The sequence below is a fragment of the Photinus pyralis genome, unplaced genomic scaffold, assembly GCF_008802855.1.
Source record: "Photinus pyralis isolate 1611_PpyrPB1 unplaced genomic scaffold, Ppyr1.3 Ppyr1.4_LG2, whole genome shotgun sequence".
Taxonomy (NCBI): domain Eukaryota; kingdom Metazoa; phylum Arthropoda; class Insecta; order Coleoptera; family Lampyridae; genus Photinus; species Photinus pyralis.
Window position 1 is genome coordinate 13711854 of NW_022170403.1, and position 22685 is coordinate 13734538.

Here is a 22685-nt window from a genome sequence, read left to right on the forward strand (position 1 = left end):
ATACTTTAATTTATTAGATAACAATCCCAGATTTATACTGTCAAATGCTTTCCTTATATCAAAGTATATGACAAAACATTCTTTGTTGAGATCTAATTCATTGTGTATATGTTGCATTAGTTGTGCGCTTGCCATTTCCGTGGATTTTCCGGAGCGAAAACCAAATTGTCTGTTGGATAAAATGTTGTGTTTCTCGAGAAAGGATGATATCCTTGAGCAGAGACATTTTTCAAAAACTTTTGAGAACGCACTCAGCAGAGAAATTGCCCTGTAGTTTGAGGCATCTTGTATTGAACCCTTTTTATGAATAGGTATAACACAAGATGTTTTTAACTTGTCGGGAAAACAACCCTGGGTTACGCAATGGTTAATTATTCCAGATAATACGGGAGAAATGACATTTGAACAAGCCTTCAACAACTCATTTGGGATTTCATCAATACCCGTAGATTTCTTATTCTTTAATGAGTGTATGATATTGTAAACTTCGCTGGAGGTGCTGGGATAGAAGAAAAACGTATTATTATAATGAGAACCCCTAGGTTTCTTACTTGTTGTTGCCGAACATTGCTTGGGGGTGATTGAGTGCTCAAAGTATTGGGCAAAGTGGTTGGCAGTTAGGGATATATTAGGGATATGCTTGCTCGACGATGGCGGTTTAATCAAATTCCACAAGGCTTTGGATTTATTTTCTGATTTATTAATAAGGTTTGCAACGTAGTTGCCCTTTTCCAGATTTATTTCCTTAAGCAATGACTTACGTTCCATTTTTAACTGTTTTTTGAGTCTGTCATCGTTAATACAATCGTTAATTGCCATAAGATTTTTATATTTATTGTATTTTTGTTGTAGTTCTAAGGAAAATTTTATTTTATTTTTGGGAGGCACTCTGTTTTTAGTTGTACATTTTTTAGGAAATGCAATATCAAAGCACCATGTAAAATGGTCGTAAAAGGTATTAAATCGCTTGTTCGCATCGATAATTGTTTCGTAATAATTTATGTTGTAAATGCCAAGTAGGTATAAAAATTCATTAATATTTGCATTGGAGAACTCACGTCTTATAATTCTATCACTACTACTAGCTTTATTTTGAAGACCATGCGTTGTAAGATTTATTGTGATGCATTGTGCAAAATGATCAGAAAATCCTACATTGAAATTAGAACGATCTTCGATGGTTTCATCACTATTGGTAATAATGTAGTCTATTGCGGACTGGCTGACATGAGAAACTTGAGGTAGTTGTTGAATTCTTGTGATTTCCTTAATGACAGATTTTAACTTATGTGTATTAAGTAGATCAGTAAGTGCTTCCAATGTATTATCCTTATACAACTGGTTTATGTTCAAATCCCCGCAAATATAAATATAACTAAACCTTTTCTGCAATTTAGTTAACAATATATCAAATTGATTAAAGAATGTTCTAATTTTACTGACATCTCTATTGCACGGGCGATACATAGCTATGACACACGCGTTATTGTTAATAGAAATTCCACTGCATTCAAAAATATCTTCAATCGAGAGTTTACTAACAAAATTGAGCGCTTTACTTACGTTCAATATGCTATTTTTAACAAAGATGGCACTACCTCCACCTTTTTTGAGTTCCCTATAGTAGCTTGATAGTAAAGTGTAGTCGTTTATTCTTACACAACTTGCTTGATCTTCATTTAGCCATGGTTCGCTAAAACAAAGAACAGAATAATCATAAATGTCACATAGTAACTCAACATACGAAATTTTATTAAACAAGGAACGGATGTTTAAATGAAAAATTTTAAATCTGTTTACATGCAACACAGGTGATACTAAGATACTTCTGTTTGTGTCCTTCTCCTGTGAAAAAACCGTGTTACGGTTGCTCCGTAGGGCCATATCTTTGGATCGAGTGCCGATGCATTGTTTTTTAAGTAGACTGTTACTTTAAATGATTTGTAGTACTCAGACGATGCGGTAGTAATTTCCTCACATTCTACTTCTGAAAAGTTAGGCTTTAGATGATTCACCACTTGCTGAGGAGTCGTGTTAGGGTGCATCCTTGAGACGAAGAGGTATGACTTCCTAGGGGCGGTCTGAAGTTCATTTACATGCGCCTCTCCAGTGATGATAACTTTATTGTTTTTGTAGCTACGCTTTTTTGGGGTGACAGACCTCCAATCATCCTCCTTGTTACTCAACTCATTTTGGCGTCTTGAGTATCCTTGTTGTCGGATTTTGCTTCCCTTGCCTGTTTATAGTTGATGGTTTTGGACCCCTTGCCTGAATTTTTTGAGGTGGAGGGACGTTGATCTCTATTTATTTATTTATTTATTTACATGCTTTACAACAGGTTACATGTACCCAATTACAGTAAAGCAGTTTAAACAATAACATTAAGACGAACAAACATGAAGTGAATATAAGTAAACAGAACAAGTATATGAAAAACAGAGAATAAATATTCTAACTCAATTTAATATTAAATAAACAAAAATAATTGTAAAAATTTAGTACAAGTTTGTGAATGTGTGTGTATGAATAGCATAAATGACGAAGAAGTGCATGGAGGTATGGGCATGGTAAGACGCAATGAAGTTTTATGTTTAAAGAAGTGACTTACAATGTGATATAAACGTTGAGAGATTATAACGAAAAATGTCAACCTTGCCAGACAAGGTACAGATTTGATTGTATAGTCGCTGCATATCTATCAATGGCGAAAAAATAAGTAAGTTTGTGCGTAAGTAAGGTATATAAAACAGTGTATGGGTACGACGAAGAAAAGGTGAAACATGAAAATTAATTTGCGCCAGATTTTCGGGGTTAGCAATATTCCCATGGAGTAACTTGTGCAAATAATTCAATTGGGAAAGTTCATGCCTCTTTTTAACACATTCCATATTAAAGGATGACAGCAGTTCAGCGTAAGGTATGAGATATGAGTATTGTCCGCTACGTTTATAGTTGAGATACCTTAGAAACTTCTTTTGTACCTTTTCTAGGCTGTTCCTATGGGTGAAGGAATGAGGCTTCCAGACAATACATGCATAATCCAAGTGTGGTCTAACAATGGCAGAAAATAAAGACTTTAAAGTGTGTTCTTTAGAAAAGTTGGCAGCTTGCCTTAAGATAAATCCTAAGTTTCGGTATGCTTTGCCTACACTGTTTTCTACGTGTGCAGAGAAAGTTAACCTGTGGTCCAGTATTACACCTAAGTCCTTTATTTCCAAAATGCGTCGTAGCTCTTCCCCGTTCATGGAATATTCATACGTTATAGGAGCTATCTTTTTTGTGAAGGTAAGAACTGAGCATTTGGAAACGTTGAAAGACAATTTATTATGCTCCAACCAAACATTTACAGCATCTAAATCATTTTGTAGCTCTCGACAATCATTTACGTCAGCAATGGCTTTAAATAACTTTAAATCATCTGCATATAACAGAATATTGGAATTCTTTACCACGTTAACGACATCATTTATTAATAGATTGAAGATAACGGGACCCAACACAGAGCCCTGTGGGACTCCCGACGTGGCGATATACTGCCTAGATGTAAATCCCTGGAACCACACGTATTGACTCCGATTTGTAAAATAGGATTTGAAGAGGTGTAGCAAATCCAAAGATAAGCCATAATATTTTAACTTAGATATAATGATAGAATGGTCACATCTATCAAAGGCCTTCGCCAGATCCGTGAAGATGGTGTCAACGCTAATACCTTGGTTCATACTGCTGGAAACAAATTGCGTGAAGTTGACCAAGTTGGTGACAGTAGATCTACCCGAGATGAATCCATGTTGGCTATCGGAGATATGTCGCAACGCATGTGAGAAAACCTCTTTTCTCAAGACAATTTCAAAAATTTTCGCAGGTGTTGAAAGTATAGAAATCGGCCTATAATTACACGCGGAATTTCTATTCCCTTTCTTAAATATAGGCGTTACCTTGGTGGTCTTCGATACATCAGGAAAGGAATTGGACTTAAGGCATTTGTTAATTATGATACACAGTGGTTTACTCAACAGTTCTGAGTGTCCTTTGAAAAAATACTGTGGAATGAGATCAGGACCCATTGATTTTTTAGATTTCAATTCTTTCATAGCTTTTAGGACTGTGCCCTGGTCAACTTCCTTCAACGTAATCACATCAGTGTGTACTAGGTTACTGTTATTATGAAGGCTGTCATAATAATCCTTGTTTGATGGAGATGGCAGGTAAACAGACTCAAAAAAGTTAGCAAAATTATTTGATATTTCAGAACCCGTTGACGCAACAACACCATTAAACTCAACTTCATACACCTGGGAAGTTTGCCTCCTGCAGTGCTTCACGTAGGACCAAAAGCGATTAGGGTCACGCCCAATTTCATTTTCAATGCCAATAAGATATTGCCTGTATGCTGAGGATATATCCTTTTTTACTGATGAACGTAAATTACAGAACTGCACATAACTATCCGATGCACATGGATCATTTAGTGAACGTAGTCTTTTGTATTTTTTATGCAGCTTATGTTTAAGCCTAATAGATGCCACTATATTTGTCGAAAACCAGACTGGATAGGATGAACCACTCCTAACTCTTTTCTTGGGGCAGAATTTGTCCAATATTTTGTACAGAAGGTCATAGAAAACATTAACCGAATCGTTGACATCAACAGCGACACTTAAATTAGACCAGTCAGTATATCTTAATGCATAATAAATGCTTAAGAAGTCTGCTTTGGCAAAATTGTACATACGGTCAGGCAACAGTTGTGTTCTGTTGAGTGGAATAATCAGATCACCATACAACAAAAGAGCAGGATGGTAATGATCTAAACCTACTAATAAATCAGATGGATGAGCGCAGCTGACGGATAATTCAGCAATATTTGTAAGAACTAAGTCTAAGGTTTTACCATAGCTGTTTAGAATGTTATTTCTGCTTTGTAAATTATTTAAATTTATAAAATTGTGTAATTGTATGCATAAGTTATCCCCAGTTAATAACTTATATCCAGATCCACATATTTTAAGATTGAAATCTCCTATAACTAACAGGTTGTTTTTGATACAATCAGGCAAAGTATCAAAAAGGTTGTAGAAGTCGTTGTACGCATTAATTTTTGTGTTAGGCCGAAAGTAAACAACACAGATATGCATTCGATACTTTGGACTGCTCCCCACTTTGATTAACAATGCTTCCACAAATTCAAAATTAATTGCTTCAGCGTGCCATCTTTTATCAATTGCTATTAGGACACCTCCGCCATCTTTAAGATGGGTAGTGACTTTATCACGATCTTTACGAAATACTAAGTACCTATCATCGAATAGTTCATTGGAGAGGATACTATTATTTAACCAAGTTTCTGTTAAGATTATTATGTCATAAGAATTTGACAGTACATTCATATAAATTTGAGTTAATTTCGATTTTAATCCCCTGACATTTTGGTAATAAATGTTTAAATGTTTTTTACCATTCATTTCAAACAAAAAAGAAAGATGATAAATAATCAATATTCTGCCAGGTCAAATACATGGCCTAAAAGAAATACAAGCTATCCAAATGAAAATAAACATAAATAAGAATATAATTCTATACAACTCAAAATTTGTGAGCACTAAATAGGAAACAGACATGGAAACGGTAGTGTCAATGAACATCTTGAAAGTCATTTGTAGATTTTATAATAAACACTTTGGAGTTATCTTGCTTGCGCATAGCTATTTGACCGTTTCGGGTCCATACGAATTTAATCTTGTGCTCTTTAGCGTGAGCTCTAGCTTGAGCAAATAAAATACGATTAGGTATATCGCGTTAGTGAGTCATTGATAAATATACTAGAGTCTGGATTTACATTGGGAAGTCTAGAATATAACTCACCTAAGTCGCGCACACACATATTACGTTTAACTCGCTTATGGGCCATCATGTCCTCTTTATCCAGCCTACTAACGAATTTTATAATAATGCCTCGCGGTTCATTGGGTTTGTTTCCGTTTTTCCTCAGCCGATGACATGCATCCACCCTAGTTTTATCCAGCGTAAAACCTATGGCGTGGCCAACTGCAGTTACCGTATTAAGCACGTTTTCTTCCTTCAGTTCTGGAACACCAGCTATTTCGATGCAATTTTGACGAGAATATTGTTCCAAGTCGTTGACCCTCAACTTTAACTCATTATTCTCCTTCAACAGATTTTTGTTATTGGCTTCTAGCGCTTCAATTTTATTTAAGCAGTCTTGAATCTTTTTATCCTGCAGTTGTAACATTTTTGAGTTATCATCAATTTTGTCGTGGCAGGCATCTAGTGATTTAGAAAAGGAATCCTGGTTGTCTTTAATTGTAATCATAAGTGCGTAAATATGATCGAGCGTCACCTGTTGAACAGCAGTCTCCGGGGCACACGTAGAAGGTGGAGAGGATCCATCGATGCAGAAATGGCATTCCCAAATTTTAATCTCGTTAGAACTTACTAATTCATGTACTCTTTCAATACTTAAGTCGACACAATTGATATGATAAGTCTTCGCACATTTTGCACATTCAATCGACTCGTCGTATCTTCCAATTTTGTAATCACAACAGCCACACACAATACCACGATTTACAACCGGCTTTGAAAACATTTTAATGATCAACAGATACTTATACTTGTTCCAAATTAGAATATTTAATGATTTCGGAAGAGCGTATTACAACATGTTCGCACGTCCGCATATCTAACCGAAAAATGATCTCTAGCATCAGATAGCACCTTTGCATAGCTTTGTTGATTAGTTGTTGGTTGGCCTGACACAGGGTCGTTTTCCGTTTTATCCAAACGTTTAGGTTCAGTTAACGGCGTGTCCGTTTTACGTTTATCACTTTTCCGTGTAGAGGTTAGACCGTGACCTTCCGTGATAATTTTGTTTGAGGACACATTTTGAATTTGCAGCAGGCCGATTTGTTGATTCAATGACGCAATTAATTCGTCTTTCGACTTGATGATGATGTCCTTTGCAATTATAAGCTGATATAACAGTTTTATTGTAGTAGTGTCATTGCAGGACTTACTAGATTCAGTCACTTTGTTATCTTCGTTCACGCACTCTTTACACAAAACTTCGCCATTATCTAACCAAACGACTTCTGCTTTTTTGGCGCAACTATCGTGGAAAATATTCTCGCATATTTTGCATGTAACTTTTTTTGTAACAGCGTTGTTACGACAAATACGACACTTTTTCGGACCGCTGTCAGAACTATGCACTTCATTCGCCGCCATGCTTGCTAATAAACTTCATTAATCTTAGTACTTCTGATTGTTGGAGTTTACATTGTACAACTTTTCCTCTAAACATGCCTCCGCTACTCGAGTCGCACCGTGTGTGGCAACACTGTATGATCATGTGTATTGTATTCTGTGGTTCGGCATAGTAGATATGTTAGACACAGCATGAGCAGCTTTTCGATATCATTCATGCCTGTATTTTGAGAGTTCGTTTCTTGCATTTTATCTAACGCTGATAATATAAACCTTCGGATATTGTGAACTTAGAAGCCCATTTTCGTAACGTTGACAAAGCAGGAAGAGGATAATGTAATTTTTGTCATAGGTACCTACCTAAAAATTAAATTTATTAAAAGTAATTCTGATAAATACCTAATAAAGGACCTACCTATAAGCCTTTGGACTAACGCTTCGTAAAGAAATTGCTGCAGAAATATATTCAGCAGACCAACAAACACGTGTGGTTTTATTCATAAGTAATTTTATTTGGCCAGGTGTAATTCAATGCGTCTTCATTGCTTCTTCTAAGTTTTTAGTCGTTTTCTCCAGTTTATTTGTCAACAAATTGTTTTCTTGCGACAATTCCGTATTTTGTAAAATTAGTTGCAAATTACTTTCCTTTAATTGAGCTATTTGCTTTTTCAGATCTAGTACGACACTGTCGTTTCGATCAGAGCTTACACAAACCGTGCTCAAATTATCCGTTTGTTGCGGAACTTCTTCAGAGTTGCCGGAAATTTCTTGTAGTAGGTCGCTTACTACTTGCTTTTGTTCTCTTTTTTTTGCCCGTAAATTTCTTTCCAAATTAGACTTACTTTCAGTTCGTGTTTGTTTGTATAAATGCTTTGTTGGTATCGCATTTTCCTTTAATCTGCGAACGTTTGAGGGTAAATAATTCATTAGCTTATGTCGAAGAGACATATGAAAATCATCTTGATCAAAATGAATTGAACATATTCTAGCTAAAGAAATGCATATTCAAGGTTAAGAGAAATAATTATGTCTTCAATAACGCATCTTACCTGATGATGTATTTATTTTATCGTCTCTTCTGCTGCAGCTATTTATCCATTGACTTTTAATATCATCTCGTTTAGGAAATCTATAATAACTTATGTCTTTAGTTTTTCTACTGTTGTTCTTGCAACCGTACACAGCACAATGAGCCATTGTATTGTATTGAAGTAATTAATTGTATTTACACGTCATGAAATGTAATACCGAAATGATTAGCGCAAATTCATTCGTATACGCGCGTACAATAAATATTATAGCGTTGAATGAATTCATTCAACGATTATAGTGCAATTGCAATACAACCGCGTGACGACATGCGCAACTTGTGCGAGATTTCGTTTTCACGGGAATAGCAGAGACCGCAGGCCATGGCCATGGTTATGCCTACGAGTAAGGTTGTAAGTATTATACCTTATATATGTCGTAGCCACATTGTAAATTTCGCCGTTTTATAAAACGGCTAGCCACTTTATAAATTTATGTTACAGGGGAAGGGTCAGTTAGGATTAATAACGCCTTTGAAAGTAGCCGTTTTATAAAACGGCGAAATTTACAATGTGGCTACGACATATACACATATATATGGGTTATACCATATACAGTGTGTCCCAGATTGCGTGGGTAACTTTTTTATTATTAAAGATAGAGAACTTTTCCTTTTCCTTGAATGTCTTATATCATCGAAAGTATTGTATATAAGAGATATAAAAAAAAGTTTTATACAAAAGTGACTGTCTTTGATACGCTTAATTTAGAATTGATGGCAAAAAAATTCAAGATGGCCACTTTTGAGGAACATTTACCAACTTCCTAAAGTTAAATGGGCACCATATTGGATTTTTAGATTACTTGATAGATTTTTTAATTCTCTTTTCAACGAGCTATTATAAAATAAGATTGAAAATAAGATACCAGTTATATTAACGGTTTTTGTATTTTAATCAAGTAGTCTGTGACGAATAAAAAAAAAAAACAAAATCTATTCGAGGCAACAAAACAATGAAAATAATTACACCAGATGTTTAAAATACTGGTCATTATTAGCGGAACACACTTCAAGACAGTTTAGTTTAGGCAACGTGTTGCCATTGATGATTATTATTATTATTGTAGTGGTAGCTACTTCCACTTTGGTTTTATTTTTTAATTAAGTACTTACTTTTATAATTTAATGTACTGTACATAATTCGTGAATTGTGACCAGAGCAGACAGCTTGTTGGTAGGTAGCATAAACCAACCCTTTCTTCGAAACATACGTTGTCGAGAAAGTTTATTGGAGAATTTGTAAATAATGGTGAGCAGTTACAGATCCAACGAAGATTACCGGTCCAATTACATGACTTCCCATTATGCCATAAAATACATTAATTAAAAAAAATATTACTTGATTTCGGCGTGAAATTACAACATTATGTAGGTTTTCCTGTGACGAGTATAGTGTTCATTATGTCGATTTGAACACTCCGCAGTTAGAAAAATAAGATTCATCTGTCCATATACTCGGACTGGTATAACTGTTAGTTTCGATATTCTTGCGGATAAACCACCTACTGACCTACAAAATGTGACCTGGGACAATGCATCAATGGTAATACATTGTGTAAAATAAAGCAAATTGTCTTGAAATGTGTTTAACTGGATAATGGCATGACATTTTTTCGAAGGGATAGTTTGTAGTTATACCACCATTTGTAGGTATGTAAGTATGGATAATGAGATAGTCAATAAGTGGTGACATAAAAATCAAAATTTTTCTAGGCCTACTTATATAAAATTTTGGAGGGAGTTGTAATGCCCAAACCCCCCTCTCATGAGTGCACCCCTGATTTTTTAAACATCTGATGTAATTATTTTCATTGTTTTGTTGGCTCGAATAGATTTTGTTTTGTTTTTTTTAATTCATCACAGCTTACTTGATTAAAATATAAAAACCGTTGATATAACTGGTATCTTATTTTCAATCTTATGTTATGATGGCTCGGTTGAAAAGAGAATTAAAAAATCTATCAAGTAATCTAAAAATCCCATATAGGTAGCGCCTATTTAAGTTTAGGAAGTTGGTAAATGTTCCTCAAAAGTCGCCATCTTGAATTTTTTTTGACATCAATTCTAAATGAAGCGTATCAAAGACAGCCACTTTTATATAAAACTTTTTTTTATATCTCTTATACTTTCGATGATATAAGACATTCAAGGGAATGACCAATTTTAGTTTTTTTGAATTTACGTCGAATCGAACATTTTGAATTTCCATAAACAAATTTTAAATAAACATCTAAAACTGCAAAATATTTGCCCATTTAACCAATTCTCTATCTTTAATAATAACCAAGTTACCCATGCAATCCCACGCGATCTGGGACACACTGTATATGGGTTATACCGACAACGCCGTTATAAAGTTTATTTTAACGCCTGACATGCGCAATAGAGAATTTGCACATTTTTTGAAAATAGCAAATTTAGTAGAGTATGATATACTGATGCTAATAATGTTTGAAATTGTCTCACTGTAGGTACTTGAGGGAACCCTGATTCCATTGTTCTAACACCCCTCAGTTTTCACAATAACGACGAAAATCACCTAAACAGCACAAAATAAACCTCGAAAATTAAGGTGGTTTCGTAGGCGTATTAGTGCTATTAAAATCGAGTACATCTTTGAGCATTTGGACAAAATATTATTGCCAAAGGGAATAGGATACGTAGGTACCTATATTTCAGGTTATTCAAAAAAGTATGCAAATTCTCTATTCAAATTGGTATGTACAAACTTCTTATTTTATCTCATTTCTGTTCACTGAAAATTTTTTTATATCTGGTGGGTTGCACGAATTGGAACAGGGGTTGTACTGTTCTATCATTAAGAATGCGCTATCCAGTAGTATTTAATCAAAGGACTATTTCAATGACGGTCGTATACACAGGTCTGGATACTCGAACCTGTTTCCTTGGGGCCGGGACACTTCGCCGAATGCCCACAACGCCGACCCGATTTTTTGATGGTCCATATCGACGAATAGGGACACTACGCCGACCATGCCCACATATCGTCGACAAGTGTGCAAGGGACACTAAGCTGACTAAGCCAAACGTGACCATAACGTCCAGTCATACAACACTTCTGAATGAAGCTGGACAGTATGCAACAGCAAGCTGCTTTTGACGTTAGGTTATTGCAAAGGGTTATTGTAGAATTAGAATATTTTTTTAACTTTTTTCGAACTACAAACTCATACGAAAAATCGGGTCGGTGTTGTGGGCATTCGGCGAAGTGTTCTATACCGCTATGCGCGAAGTAAAGCCGTTACGCGTCGACTGTCGCGTAGTACCAAAAGTTGTCACGGGGGGCGCATGAGTCTAGGCTTAGAAGGCTTAGAGAAGGAAAGAGTGAGGAGTGACAAGACTAGGAAAGAGAGAAGACAGGTAATACCTTTCTTTCTTTCATAGTCTAAGGGTAATACTTTCAATAAAACTGTGACCATTTGTCAGCAAGACACGCCTGCCAGTGTCGTAACATACAGCATAACAGCATTTGTTGGGTGATAAAAATTATTCCTTTTATAGGACGAATCACGAATGTAAATAAAATTTATTAAAACAGTAGTTACTACTTTTGCTAAATGTATAATAGTTTAGAATTATATATTTAGAGGTTTAATGCTTGGTTTAATGTCACCGAAAAATATGTAAAGGTCCCGCTCCCGCGTCCGCATGTCCACGTCGGTTTGCGAACCTTAAACTACTTTCAAAATAATTCAAATTGGCCAATAGAAACCCATTAGAACGACGCGGTACACTCCGTGCTCCCAGCTCAGAGTAAGATTATTTCTTACTCTGAGGCTCCCAGTATTTTAAACTGAATAATGGTAGTTTTGACAGTTCATTGGCGTAACGTTAAAGCGGCAATCGTAGGTACATTAGCGAGTCTTTGATTCAAAGGTGTAAAGTACCTAAATAAAATACAATATACAGGGTGTTACACGACCGTTCGAAAAAAAAAATCGGGTTGTAGAGGGCATCAAAACAAGCACTTTTTCCAAATAAACCGAGGGTCCAACGTGTTTCGTTTGGGAGCCACCCCCCAAAGAGTGTTGAAATCTGCATTTCTTCTTTAATTTTTTTCTCAGCAACCATAAGAGTTACAAAGTCGGGTGGCATGTCTTTGAATAGGTTTTTGGGTGTGCTCTTTCCGATTTTGCAATTTTTTTTTCAAAATTCCTACCCCTAAAGGGCGCACCCCTAAACTAGTGTGCAAAAAAAAATTCTGATTTCGACGAAATTTGGTATCTGGGGGTTTTTTAACATGAAAATCACGAATCTGAAATTAGTTTTTGAAAATTCGAAAAAAAAAGTTCCACTGCAATTCTTGGCGGGACAACGAAAATAGAGATAATTCCACGAAATTTGTTGTGTACATACTAAACGAGTTAAGGAACAAAACTGTCGAACAGTTTTTTAAAATAACTTTTCAAACAAAAGTTATACTCATTTGAATGTTGGTCCTTCGGGTCGCGAAGTGTCCCAAGCCTACTAGTAAGCCATAATTTCGCATGTGTTGGTTGACAATGTCGCAAAAACAAAAGATTAACGGTTTGAGTCGATATTTTGTTATTTGGAATTAATTCGGTCATTAAATGATTAAAAAATTCGATGTATCGATTAAAACACCTACCAAGGTAAAATGATAAATGAATGTGAAACTTGTCTTCTAGGCAAGTATGAGAGAAATCCTTATAAGTCTCAACTTTTAGGACCGATGCTTGCGAAAAGACCCTTTGATGTAATTCATATCGACACTTTCAGTTTTGATAGCAGTAAATTTTTAACAATTATAGATTTATTCTCGAGGTATACTCAAGCCTATTATATCGAAGATGCAACTGGAATCACAATACTTAGTAAATTACGACACTATTTTTCACACCACGGATATCCACGGAAGATTGTTTGCGATGAGGGAAAAGAGTTTAAAAATAATGTATTTCAGGAATATTGTGCATTATTCAAGATTGATCTTCACTTTACTACCAATTATAATCCAAACTCCAACTCTCCCATAGAGAGGGTACACTCCACATTATTAGAAAAATTAAGAATGGGTAAAATCCAAAATAAAAATGAATTACCCAAAGATCTCATGATAACAGCAGTACTAACGTATAACCAATCTGTACATTCCAGTACCGGATATACTCCTTTCACGCTTCTATACGGTCCCTATGAAAACCTAAATGCCCATGAAATAGATTTACAAAAAACAATATATAATTCCTATAATCAAAAGCGTAAAGATGAGCTCCTACCTTTTTATGACGAACTATATCAGAAACAATTAGTAAAGGGCAAAAATATTATCCAAAAATTAAATCAAAATAAGGAAGACGTACAATTTAATGAACCAGTAGCTTATTTCACACGACAGCGGATAAAGAAAACTGACCCATATTATGATAGTCAATGTAACTTCAATAGACAAAAATAAAATAACGGGAACGCGCGAAAGCTCTAATAGGCTTACTAATATTAATACTAGAAAAGTAAGACGTGTTAAAAAGAAAATTCTCCTTGCAGGATCGGCCTCCTGAGCCAGATCCAGGGGCTGCAATTCAACAAAATTGAAACAAACGGTTATTTCATGGATCAACTAGGGATTACCAAGGTTAGAAGCCATTATCATAAGTTTTACTTTTATTTTAATCTTACTGAACTAGAATTAGGATATTATAAGTTATTAAGTAATATTGCCGTTTTAGACTCTAAGATACCTCAAAATTCGACTATTAATGGAGTATTTACGATACTTAAAGATAACTGCGATTTGTTCAGGGAACAACTTTCAAAATTTACTCCTAGGGTTAAACGGTCTCTTTTAGATGGATTAGGTACAATTATAAAATACATCACTGGAAACCCCGACAATAACGACTTAAAAGAAATTAACAAAAACCTAGACATTCTTTTTAAAAATCAGGATAAACTCTTAAAACAAATAAATAAACAAACTTCTTTTGCTAATCATATTACGGAACGTTATTCAAATGACATAAAAAGTATACAAACCGGTATAAATCTATCGATACAAACTATAAACACACTGAGCAGTATGTTCGAGACACAGTCTATTGTCCAGTACAGTAATCATATGGCACGAAAATTACTAAATACACTCCAAATGATAGAAAGAACGATATCTCTAGCATCCTCCAACATTGTTAATCTTGAAGTAATTTCAAATTCTGAACTAATTAGTATTATTGATCATGTAAGATCGATTTATAAACAAACGGAGTTACTAGATTTAGATACACAACATCTGTTTACTATCTTAGATTTTTCTAAGGTTCGAATAGTATCAGTGTCGCAGATAATAACATGTATTCTGTACATTCCTATCCTCAATCCAACTTTATATCGGTACTCTAGAATATATCCCATCCCTAACTCTCAAGACAAGGTAATAATACCACCAGCAAAATATTATCTCCTGGGCGAAGAAAAAGAATTTTGGACAGAGGAAGACTGCAAAACATTCAGAAACCAGACCATCTGCATTGAGGAACCACGCATTGACAAGTGCTCACTTGTACATGACATACATGACTGTATTTGCGCTATTGCAAATAATAACTATAGACTATTTACACAACTAAAAGACGGTAAAATTTTGATTTCATCAAAATTAGACATTAATGTAATAGAAGAATGTCACCATGAAGTTAACTCTATCAAAATAACAAATAGTGCATTATTAAGTTCTGAATTAGATTGTAAACTAATCATAGACGATCAAATTTTTGAAAACGCCTTTGTCAATATTACTTTTCAACATTTTTTAAAATTTAATGATCTTAAAACAAGTTCTCTTGTAAACCTTCAACCTAAACATTTAAAAGACTTCAACACTTTAAAAGACGAGGTCAAATCTCTGGACCAACCTATACATTTACATCCTGTAGTGCATGCGATTCATTTTAGTGTAAGCTTCTTTATTGTTATTATATTTTCTTGTATAATTATTGTAACATTTGTATTTAGAAATAGAATCAAAGTTTTGTTAAAGGGATCTAAACCAATTAATGATATGTCCCTAGAATCTCTCTTAGAATGTAAAAAGGTAAAGAACGAGGACGTTCTGACTTAAGGAGAGAGAAGTTATATCACCTAATAAAATACTCTCTTATTAATCAACTTATGTGGAATTCAATCAAAGTTTAATTATAGCTTATCGGCTTTCCTATTATTCTCAGTCTGGGAAAGTTACAGTTATTTAATGTATGCTCACAATGTCCAAATCATTATCATTTATTTGTATTTACATTTATAATCCAAGAATATAAGTATAGGTTGTGACGTAATTAGAACTAGAATTCATCTTAACGTCTTAAGTATCACTTCACGATCCTTATGTTAGTGATTTTTCTCATCAAATATTGAATAAAAAGCTATCGTTAATAAGTCAAGTTATTTAATTATATTCATTATCCTCTCTTTTCCTTTTAACGTCTTCATCTGTGAAAGACAGAAGTGAATGGAAGAGTTTTGTGAATTAGAGCATATGTTATTTTTGTTTCCTATTGTTAACCTAATAGTAAGTAGACAATATGTTAACAACCTGTAATCCCAACACCGAAAGGTATAAGGGAATTTCTCGATTATATATATATCTGAATATTTTGAATTGAATCGATGGGTTTTTGAAGGTTTACACCAGATTCAGCGTTCTTCTCCAGTTCCCTCTCAATACATTTTCATATACAATTTAACCTGCGAGGCCCAGTAAGGTTACCGTTTTTGACTTTTAACTGTGAATACAATAAGTCCCGTTCGAATCTCAAACAGTTTGTTTTTGATTAAACTCAAAAAGTATACTCCATAAAAAAAACAAGTTTGTATATTTTCATTATAACGAGGATACCCTTTTAAGCCTCTAGGAACGATTTTGTGAGTTATTGTTGACCCTTAAGTATATCATGATGACTATTGAAAACAATACCAGGTGGCTCTCCTATTATAGGAGTGACAGTAACAGCATATCCCTAGAACTGTGTGTTTATGAACGTTAACACAGCACAGTACATGGTCTGTTACAACAAGAAAATCATTAAATTGAAATTATGTTACATTTATTTCTAGTAGCTGAAACATTACATTGGTGCTTTCCACATCTACTAAACAATTTGTATATTTTAAATGTTTTTAACAGTACTTATGAATTTTAATAATACTATGAACCATTTTTTAATGATTTTGTGTATCACACTGTCAATCAAGAATAAAAAAGCATAAGCGATAAAAATCTTCAGTAAAAACGTACATTAAAAGTTTGTATGTATCCTAACAATAAATAAAAATATACATTTTATGCCGTGCTGTAGAAAATAAGTGTGTATATTATTATAGTGAAATTTAGTTCACGTAGAGTGAGTAATAATTGTTATATCACAGAAAGAAGTGTATATAAAGGTACAAATTTGAGGTTCTTTTTGCATTCGTCAGTCTTAATAAAAAGTGTTAAAAATAGCAACCTGTGTAAACAAAAGCATAGCCTTTCTTTTCAAAGAAATCATTAGGTAGCACTGTTATGGAATGTATGTGATGCTCGAACAGTTACCTACTTAAGTAAGGACGGAATAGGCAAGTCTAGAAAGCAGTAGCGTTTCATTTTACATTTTACAAATGAATGCAATCCAATTGTACTATCAAAACGTCAAAAACTCACTACTAGCACAACCAACATTGTAACTTTTCTTTGCATGCCGAGCATCACGACTATGGCACATTTAATTAGTAACCATCAAAATGTTAAAGTACGGTTAGTGTAGTACAACTAATTAAGGTACAGACGCAGTGGTTTGTGCACATCAAAAGCGAAGTTATAACTTGACACAAAAACTACAGAAACGATTTACGCAATAATCTCCATTAGTGAAGTCATTTTCCAATGTATAATAAAAATGGAGTCTATTAAAACGAGATTGATCAAGTGATGAGCATATTCTACTTGAAAGAGCATCGTTTTAAACGATTAAACCATATCAACAAACAAGCAAAAAGTTAGATTTCGTCAAGTTATTATAAATTATATACACCAAGCCATCTCATCTCACATCAAGGAAATCCCCTCAAACAACAACACTAATGAGCAAAGTAAAACCCTTATTTTATAGGAATATCTTCAAATTCTTGAGCTTGAGCAACTGGAGTTCTGTTAGCTCTGTTTGTCAAATTTTCTAACCGCATTCCTTCAGGAGCATCCTCCGAGTTTTGACACATACATAAATATATTGTATCAAGTACCATCTAAAATGAAACATAATACAGTGGCAAAATATTCTCGGGCTAACATCAATGATACTTACTTCATACAGCGATAAAATACAGTGTGCAACAAAGAAAGAGAACACGCACACTATGATCGTTGGAGCTGCATAGAAACTTAATTTGGCGTTATGTCTAAAAAAGTAAAGTCCAAGGGATCCCGTAAAAGCTGTGACAAAAACCTTTCCTAGGAACAGGATGAAATCTCCAATACCATTGATGGTGGCCACTTGTATAATATGCGATGTTAACACCTGAAATGCCTAAAAAAGAATGTTTACTTGTTTTCTTAATGGATAAATAGAAGAAACATACTGTACAAGCAGATGAGCAAAAATTAGTACCGTCAATTGCAATAACCGTGTACGCATTGTGGTTGATGTATCTAATGAATTTTTCCAAACAATAAAAGCAGCAAATACAACACTTAAGACCACACTTAGCGCATTCACTGCCTTTATCTTTATTTGCTTGCAACCTAGAACATACAACAAAATGTTTACGTATTATATGTATGAATGTTGGATTCATACAGCGCCAGCTTAGTATATAAGAAATTTTGAAATATGTCAAAAATTTAATTCAAGAAATGTGTCATTGTAAGTTTATATTAAAACTGATTTTCGTGTTGACTGATTAAAAACTTTCATCGAACTCATTCTGCTAATATTCTCACAATGAAACATAGTTTATTGTTTAAATGGTGTTAAAAAATTTTATTGAAACAATCACACATGTTTACAACACCACTGCAACAAACAACTCATTCAACATAATCACCACTATATACCTTATCACCAAAATTTCGATACATTTGGTTTCCCTAAACTTGTCATTTTGCACAAAAACTGTTGATACTAAATGAATGTTTGAGAGTTTCGTTTTGAATATTTTAATAATTTTAATTTAATAATTATTTTTTTAATAATTTAAGTACCTTATGCTTCTTACAAATTTTGCTTAAAATTGAAATATCGAATAATCGAAAACAAGAAAGAAAACATTGATAAATATAGCATGCTACTACCTTATAACGCAACCATTTACCAAGCTATTTCGGTTTTTAAAAATGCGCTTTATCTGCACAAGAGTTGTGCACAATTTATAGTTACTTATTGGTGTAGATGTTTGCAAGTTTTCCCATATTTTTCCGATAACTGCAGACCGAGTAATTAAATAAAAACAGTTTAATTTGGTTGAATGTATTTAAGGTACAAGTGTACGAAATGGGAATTCCAGATACTCCCTACTCGAAATGGACGTTGCAATAAATAGGAAACACATTATGAATCCGTAACGTATTAATCTCTATCATTGCCGTAAATTCATTGTGCATCTGTCAGGGTGCGCGAAGGGGGTGGCCCACACATAAGGGACTTCGTACACAACATCCATAAAAAAAAGTCTACAATCAGAGCAATATATGGAGCCATTGTTACAGTTCAATAGATATATATATAAAATAGTGAGAAAAACACCTGAAAATGAACTAATTCGTATATCATTAGACGAGGAAAAAATCTTTTTTGGATTGGTGTCATTATAAACCCTCTAAGTTAACATGGGGAGCAACTATTTACAAAAAACCTTTTTCCCATGTTAATTCCCTACGTTCGGTTTGGGAATATTCATCCAATATAAGTAAAAGGAATGTCTGTCCTGTATGTCCCTTATTCCTTCCTAAACAGTTCATCCAATTAAAGGCCTAAAGGTGTTCTCCGACAGCACTTCAGGAAACTACAAGGGAACGGGGCCTTCTGTCTCGTGATATGTATGTATTTCCATAAATTAAGCAAATGTGCCAATTTCACAATGGCGTAAAGGGAAGATTGACGGTGTAGGGGGACCATTAGAAGACGCCAGATTTAAATGATGATAAAAATTATAGAACAATAGAATCACACTGCATGTAGGTGGCTGTAAACTCCTACTTACAATTATATTGTGCCCTAGTTTAAGAATTTCTTGATCATCTTTATATTTTCAGATACTTACTTTGCATGAAGATAAGTGAGAATCAGACGTGGAATTTTAAATATAGTGATCAGCAAGGAACCTAGTGCGACTGAACCCAGATGATATTTCAACAATTTGCAAATGGCATATGTAACGTGTGATCCTCTGTTGTTGTACTTATTCCTGAAATTAATACGAGTTAAGGAGCATTATTTACTTAAACCCAATATAAAGTGGGTTAATTGCAACATAATGGAATGGAGTGTGGTACTTAGCAACACAACTATACGTACATGTACAAAGATTTACACTAATGCAATGCCTACCTATAATACCAATGTGCAACTGAACCAGCAATCACCATCTGCTGACATGCCATTATAAATTCTGAAGTCCAAATAAGCCCAATAAAGTATACCCACCACATATACTTTACCCACAATGGATCAACATATTGAATTTCTGTAAACTCTGGAAAATATAGTCATTAAGACAATGCAGAGATCCATTTAACGCAAGTACAGAATCTTTTTCTGCTTTATGAGTCAAAAGCTGTGTAGTGAAATTTAACACTTCCTTTTTGATTAACTTTTTGAATATACATACTACTTTGTGCAAATTTAGTTTGGTTAGAAAAATAAGGGGTGTTTATTTAAAAAAAAAATTTATAAGTTTTTCAATTCAAGTTTTAATCTTAGTTGAAACCCATAGTCAAAATATCAACACAGTTCACCAAAGCGAAACTTCTGTAATATATAGGGTGTTCCATTTAAAATAAGCTGGCACCGCCCTCTGGTATACCCGGAAGTGCAGTCAACATGAAAATATTTAAATAAGCACTTAGGTCATTTTGCGGCCACATCATTCTTACTGCCATTTCCCGTTTTCTGGGGATTTTACAGTTTTAGCTGATAGATTATAATATAACTATTTTTAGTGTTAGACCTCGTAATAAGACTATCAATTATGAAAATAGCCCAGCCACAAACAATAAGGGTAAACGAATTATACACACTTTTCAAATCTGGGAACGAAATTTCACCCACTGCTTTTGACAGTGTTCCATTTGGTGGTATTTTACTCTCAGGACCGATTGGTACAGATGGATTCACACTCGACTGACCTGGGTAGTATGCAGTAGTTAAACATAGCTGAAAGAAGATTTTCTTCACTAATTGCAGATATGAGTGTGTATACTTGCCATTACTACCACCCAAAATATAAAAAATGCAAGTAAGAATATGAAGGTAATTAAGGGCTGCAGAAATAATGTAGGAATGTGTAATAAACAGTTTGATGTTTCCTTAAAGAGATTTGACAAAAAATCTACTTGCTTACGGGTAAAAACAATGAGTAACAAAATCACCACCTGAAAAAGAGAAATTTAATACTTATTTAGTAAACGTGGTTACAGCTTTTAAAAAAATTAACCTTCTCGTCCATCCTTGCTTTTGGGGCTCTAAATTACAAACAAAAGATTATTTGAAAAAATGTTTGCTTTTGTCCCCTTTTCCACCTATTTCGTTAGACATACTGTATGCTTAGTAACATACTTACTGTAATTATAGTAGACCCAATGGCGAACCAGAGGAATGTTGTTTCATTTTTTGTCGTTTCTGATAGTACAGGAATTAATTTATTGGTGTGACTCGCATTATTTACTCTAATATCATAGTACGTGTACCACAGGAATCCAGTACCACCAATACATGCTATACTGACAAGTATCATCACATATATGAAACTATGCTAGCAAGTAAATGAAGTAATGCTACCGTAACAAGAGAGACAACTACAAAGAACACACTTCAAAGTAAGAACGTCATTTCGTACAAACCAATAACTCAATGAAACAAACACGAGCCCGAGTATTTGGTGCCAGCTATTGTACAGATCCCCCAAAATTTGTTCCATAGTATCCCAACTGTTTAACAGATCATAAAACCCAGACAATACACCAACAGTTACATCACCTAAAAGTTTTGGTACACACCGATTTAGTATAGGTTCACTGTAAAATGATTTATCAATTAAGGTAGAAGACGACACCCACTTTACCTGTCGTAGACAGATTTAGGGCAAGGCCCAAACGTTGTCCCAAATCCTGACTTGTCTGAAATATACCTTAAACTGTTGTAGTCAAAATCGTATTTACAAATATCATTATGCGTTTGAAGGTAATACGTGTACAGTTCGTCCATATCTCTAATATTTCGGTTCGGACACTCTTTAACACAAATCTTCAGACATAGTTTCAGTTCTCTAATATCGTAATATAACAAATATGGCTTGCCGGTCATATCTCTACCGGACAACTCTAAACTTCCCACATATTTATTATTTTTGGTACCACATATATTGCCAAAGGAATCGTAACCGTTCACAATGCGCAACGGATTTCCGTACACGAAAGAGAATGCAGCTACCAATATCTGTAAGCAAAGTGATGGATAGTACTTTACTTTGCAAAACTTTACAGACCATTAAAGTCCAAAAAAGGATGTAAACAAGTAACCAAAAAACATCTGTACATCCACGGTCACCTCCTTTTTCGTCATACGATGTCGTAGGCTTTGATGTGCAGCACCCCATTTTTAATTTTGGCAAAATTTGATTTTAATGCAACAGAGAGGCGACGAGGCGACCACTACAAGCTTCGCTGTAAGCTAACGATTTGTAAACACATCACGATTCACGATCACAACTCGAACACAAACATAAACAAAGGACGAACAGCAGCCCCACCTCGTGACAGAACAGCGCACCAAGAAAAATTTAGGTCACCTCACCGATAGGAGGTAGAGTTGTAAACATGACGCAGCATAGGGATTTCAATGGTAATTTCTGTATAGTCAATTACTAGCTCTCAAAATTATTATAGAGCAAAAGTCTAATGTTTTTTAGAGAAAAAATGCATCTATTCAAACTATAGCTACTTATAATTTTCCGTTTTTCAAAACCGTAGAAATCGACAAAATAAAAAGGTTAATTTTTCAATTAATCAGATGCCTTACAATTACTTAAAAAAACAGCGATTATGTTTCATTATTTGCCTTTGACGCTTTAAATTTATACCTTGTAATGTACTTAACCCCCAGGTTCTACGCTAACTTCACACTACAAGAACACGGAAATA

General features: G+C 34.4%; 4 protein-coding genes across 4 annotated transcripts; 1 reads left to right on the forward strand and 3 right to left on the reverse strand.

The window, feature by feature from the left end:
- Positions 1–81: 81 nt before the first annotated feature.
- On the reverse strand, positions 82–6628 carry LOC116164156. Its single transcript, XM_031478293.1, has 2 exons — positions 5866–6628; positions 82–1693 (listed from the first exon to the last, which is right to left on the reverse strand). Exons 1-2 carry the CDS (start codon positions 6608–6610, stop codon positions 1680–1682), a joined length of 759 nt encoding a protein of 252 aa, XP_031334153.1. The 5' UTR covers positions 6611–6628; the 3' UTR covers positions 82–1679.
- LOC116164158 (THAP domain-containing protein 1-like) lies at positions 82–8624 on the reverse strand. Its single transcript, XM_031478294.1, has 3 exons — positions 8277–8624; positions 7643–8216; positions 82–7583 (listed from the first exon to the last, which is right to left on the reverse strand). Exons 1-2 carry the CDS (start codon positions 8422–8424, stop codon positions 7756–7758), a joined length of 609 nt encoding a protein of 202 aa, XP_031334154.1. The 5' UTR covers positions 8425–8624; the 3' UTR covers positions 82–7583; positions 7643–7755.
- LOC116163835 lies at positions 8585–15051 on the forward strand. Its single transcript, XM_031477964.1, has 3 exons — positions 8585–8669; positions 13847–14966; positions 15040–15051. The coding sequence occupies exons 2-3, from the start codon at positions 13911–13913 to the stop codon at positions 15049–15051; spliced, it is 1068 nt and encodes a 355-aa protein (XP_031333824.1). The 5' UTR covers positions 8585–8669; positions 13847–13910.
- Positions 15052–16381: 1330 nt separating this feature from the next.
- Positions 16382–22286, reverse strand: LOC116164159 (CTL-like protein 1). The gene is given in 12 exon segments (XM_031478295.1): positions 16382–17575; positions 17635–17856; positions 17909–18071; positions 19589–19732; positions 19876–20020; positions 20565–20700; positions 20751–20918; positions 21107–21285; positions 21288–21341; positions 21394–21560; positions 21608–21981; positions 22031–22286. Coding segments are annotated over 12 exon segments (2007 nt in total). The 5' UTR covers positions 22142–22286; the 3' UTR covers positions 16382–17431.
- Between the last annotated feature and the right edge of the window lie 399 nt (positions 22287–22685).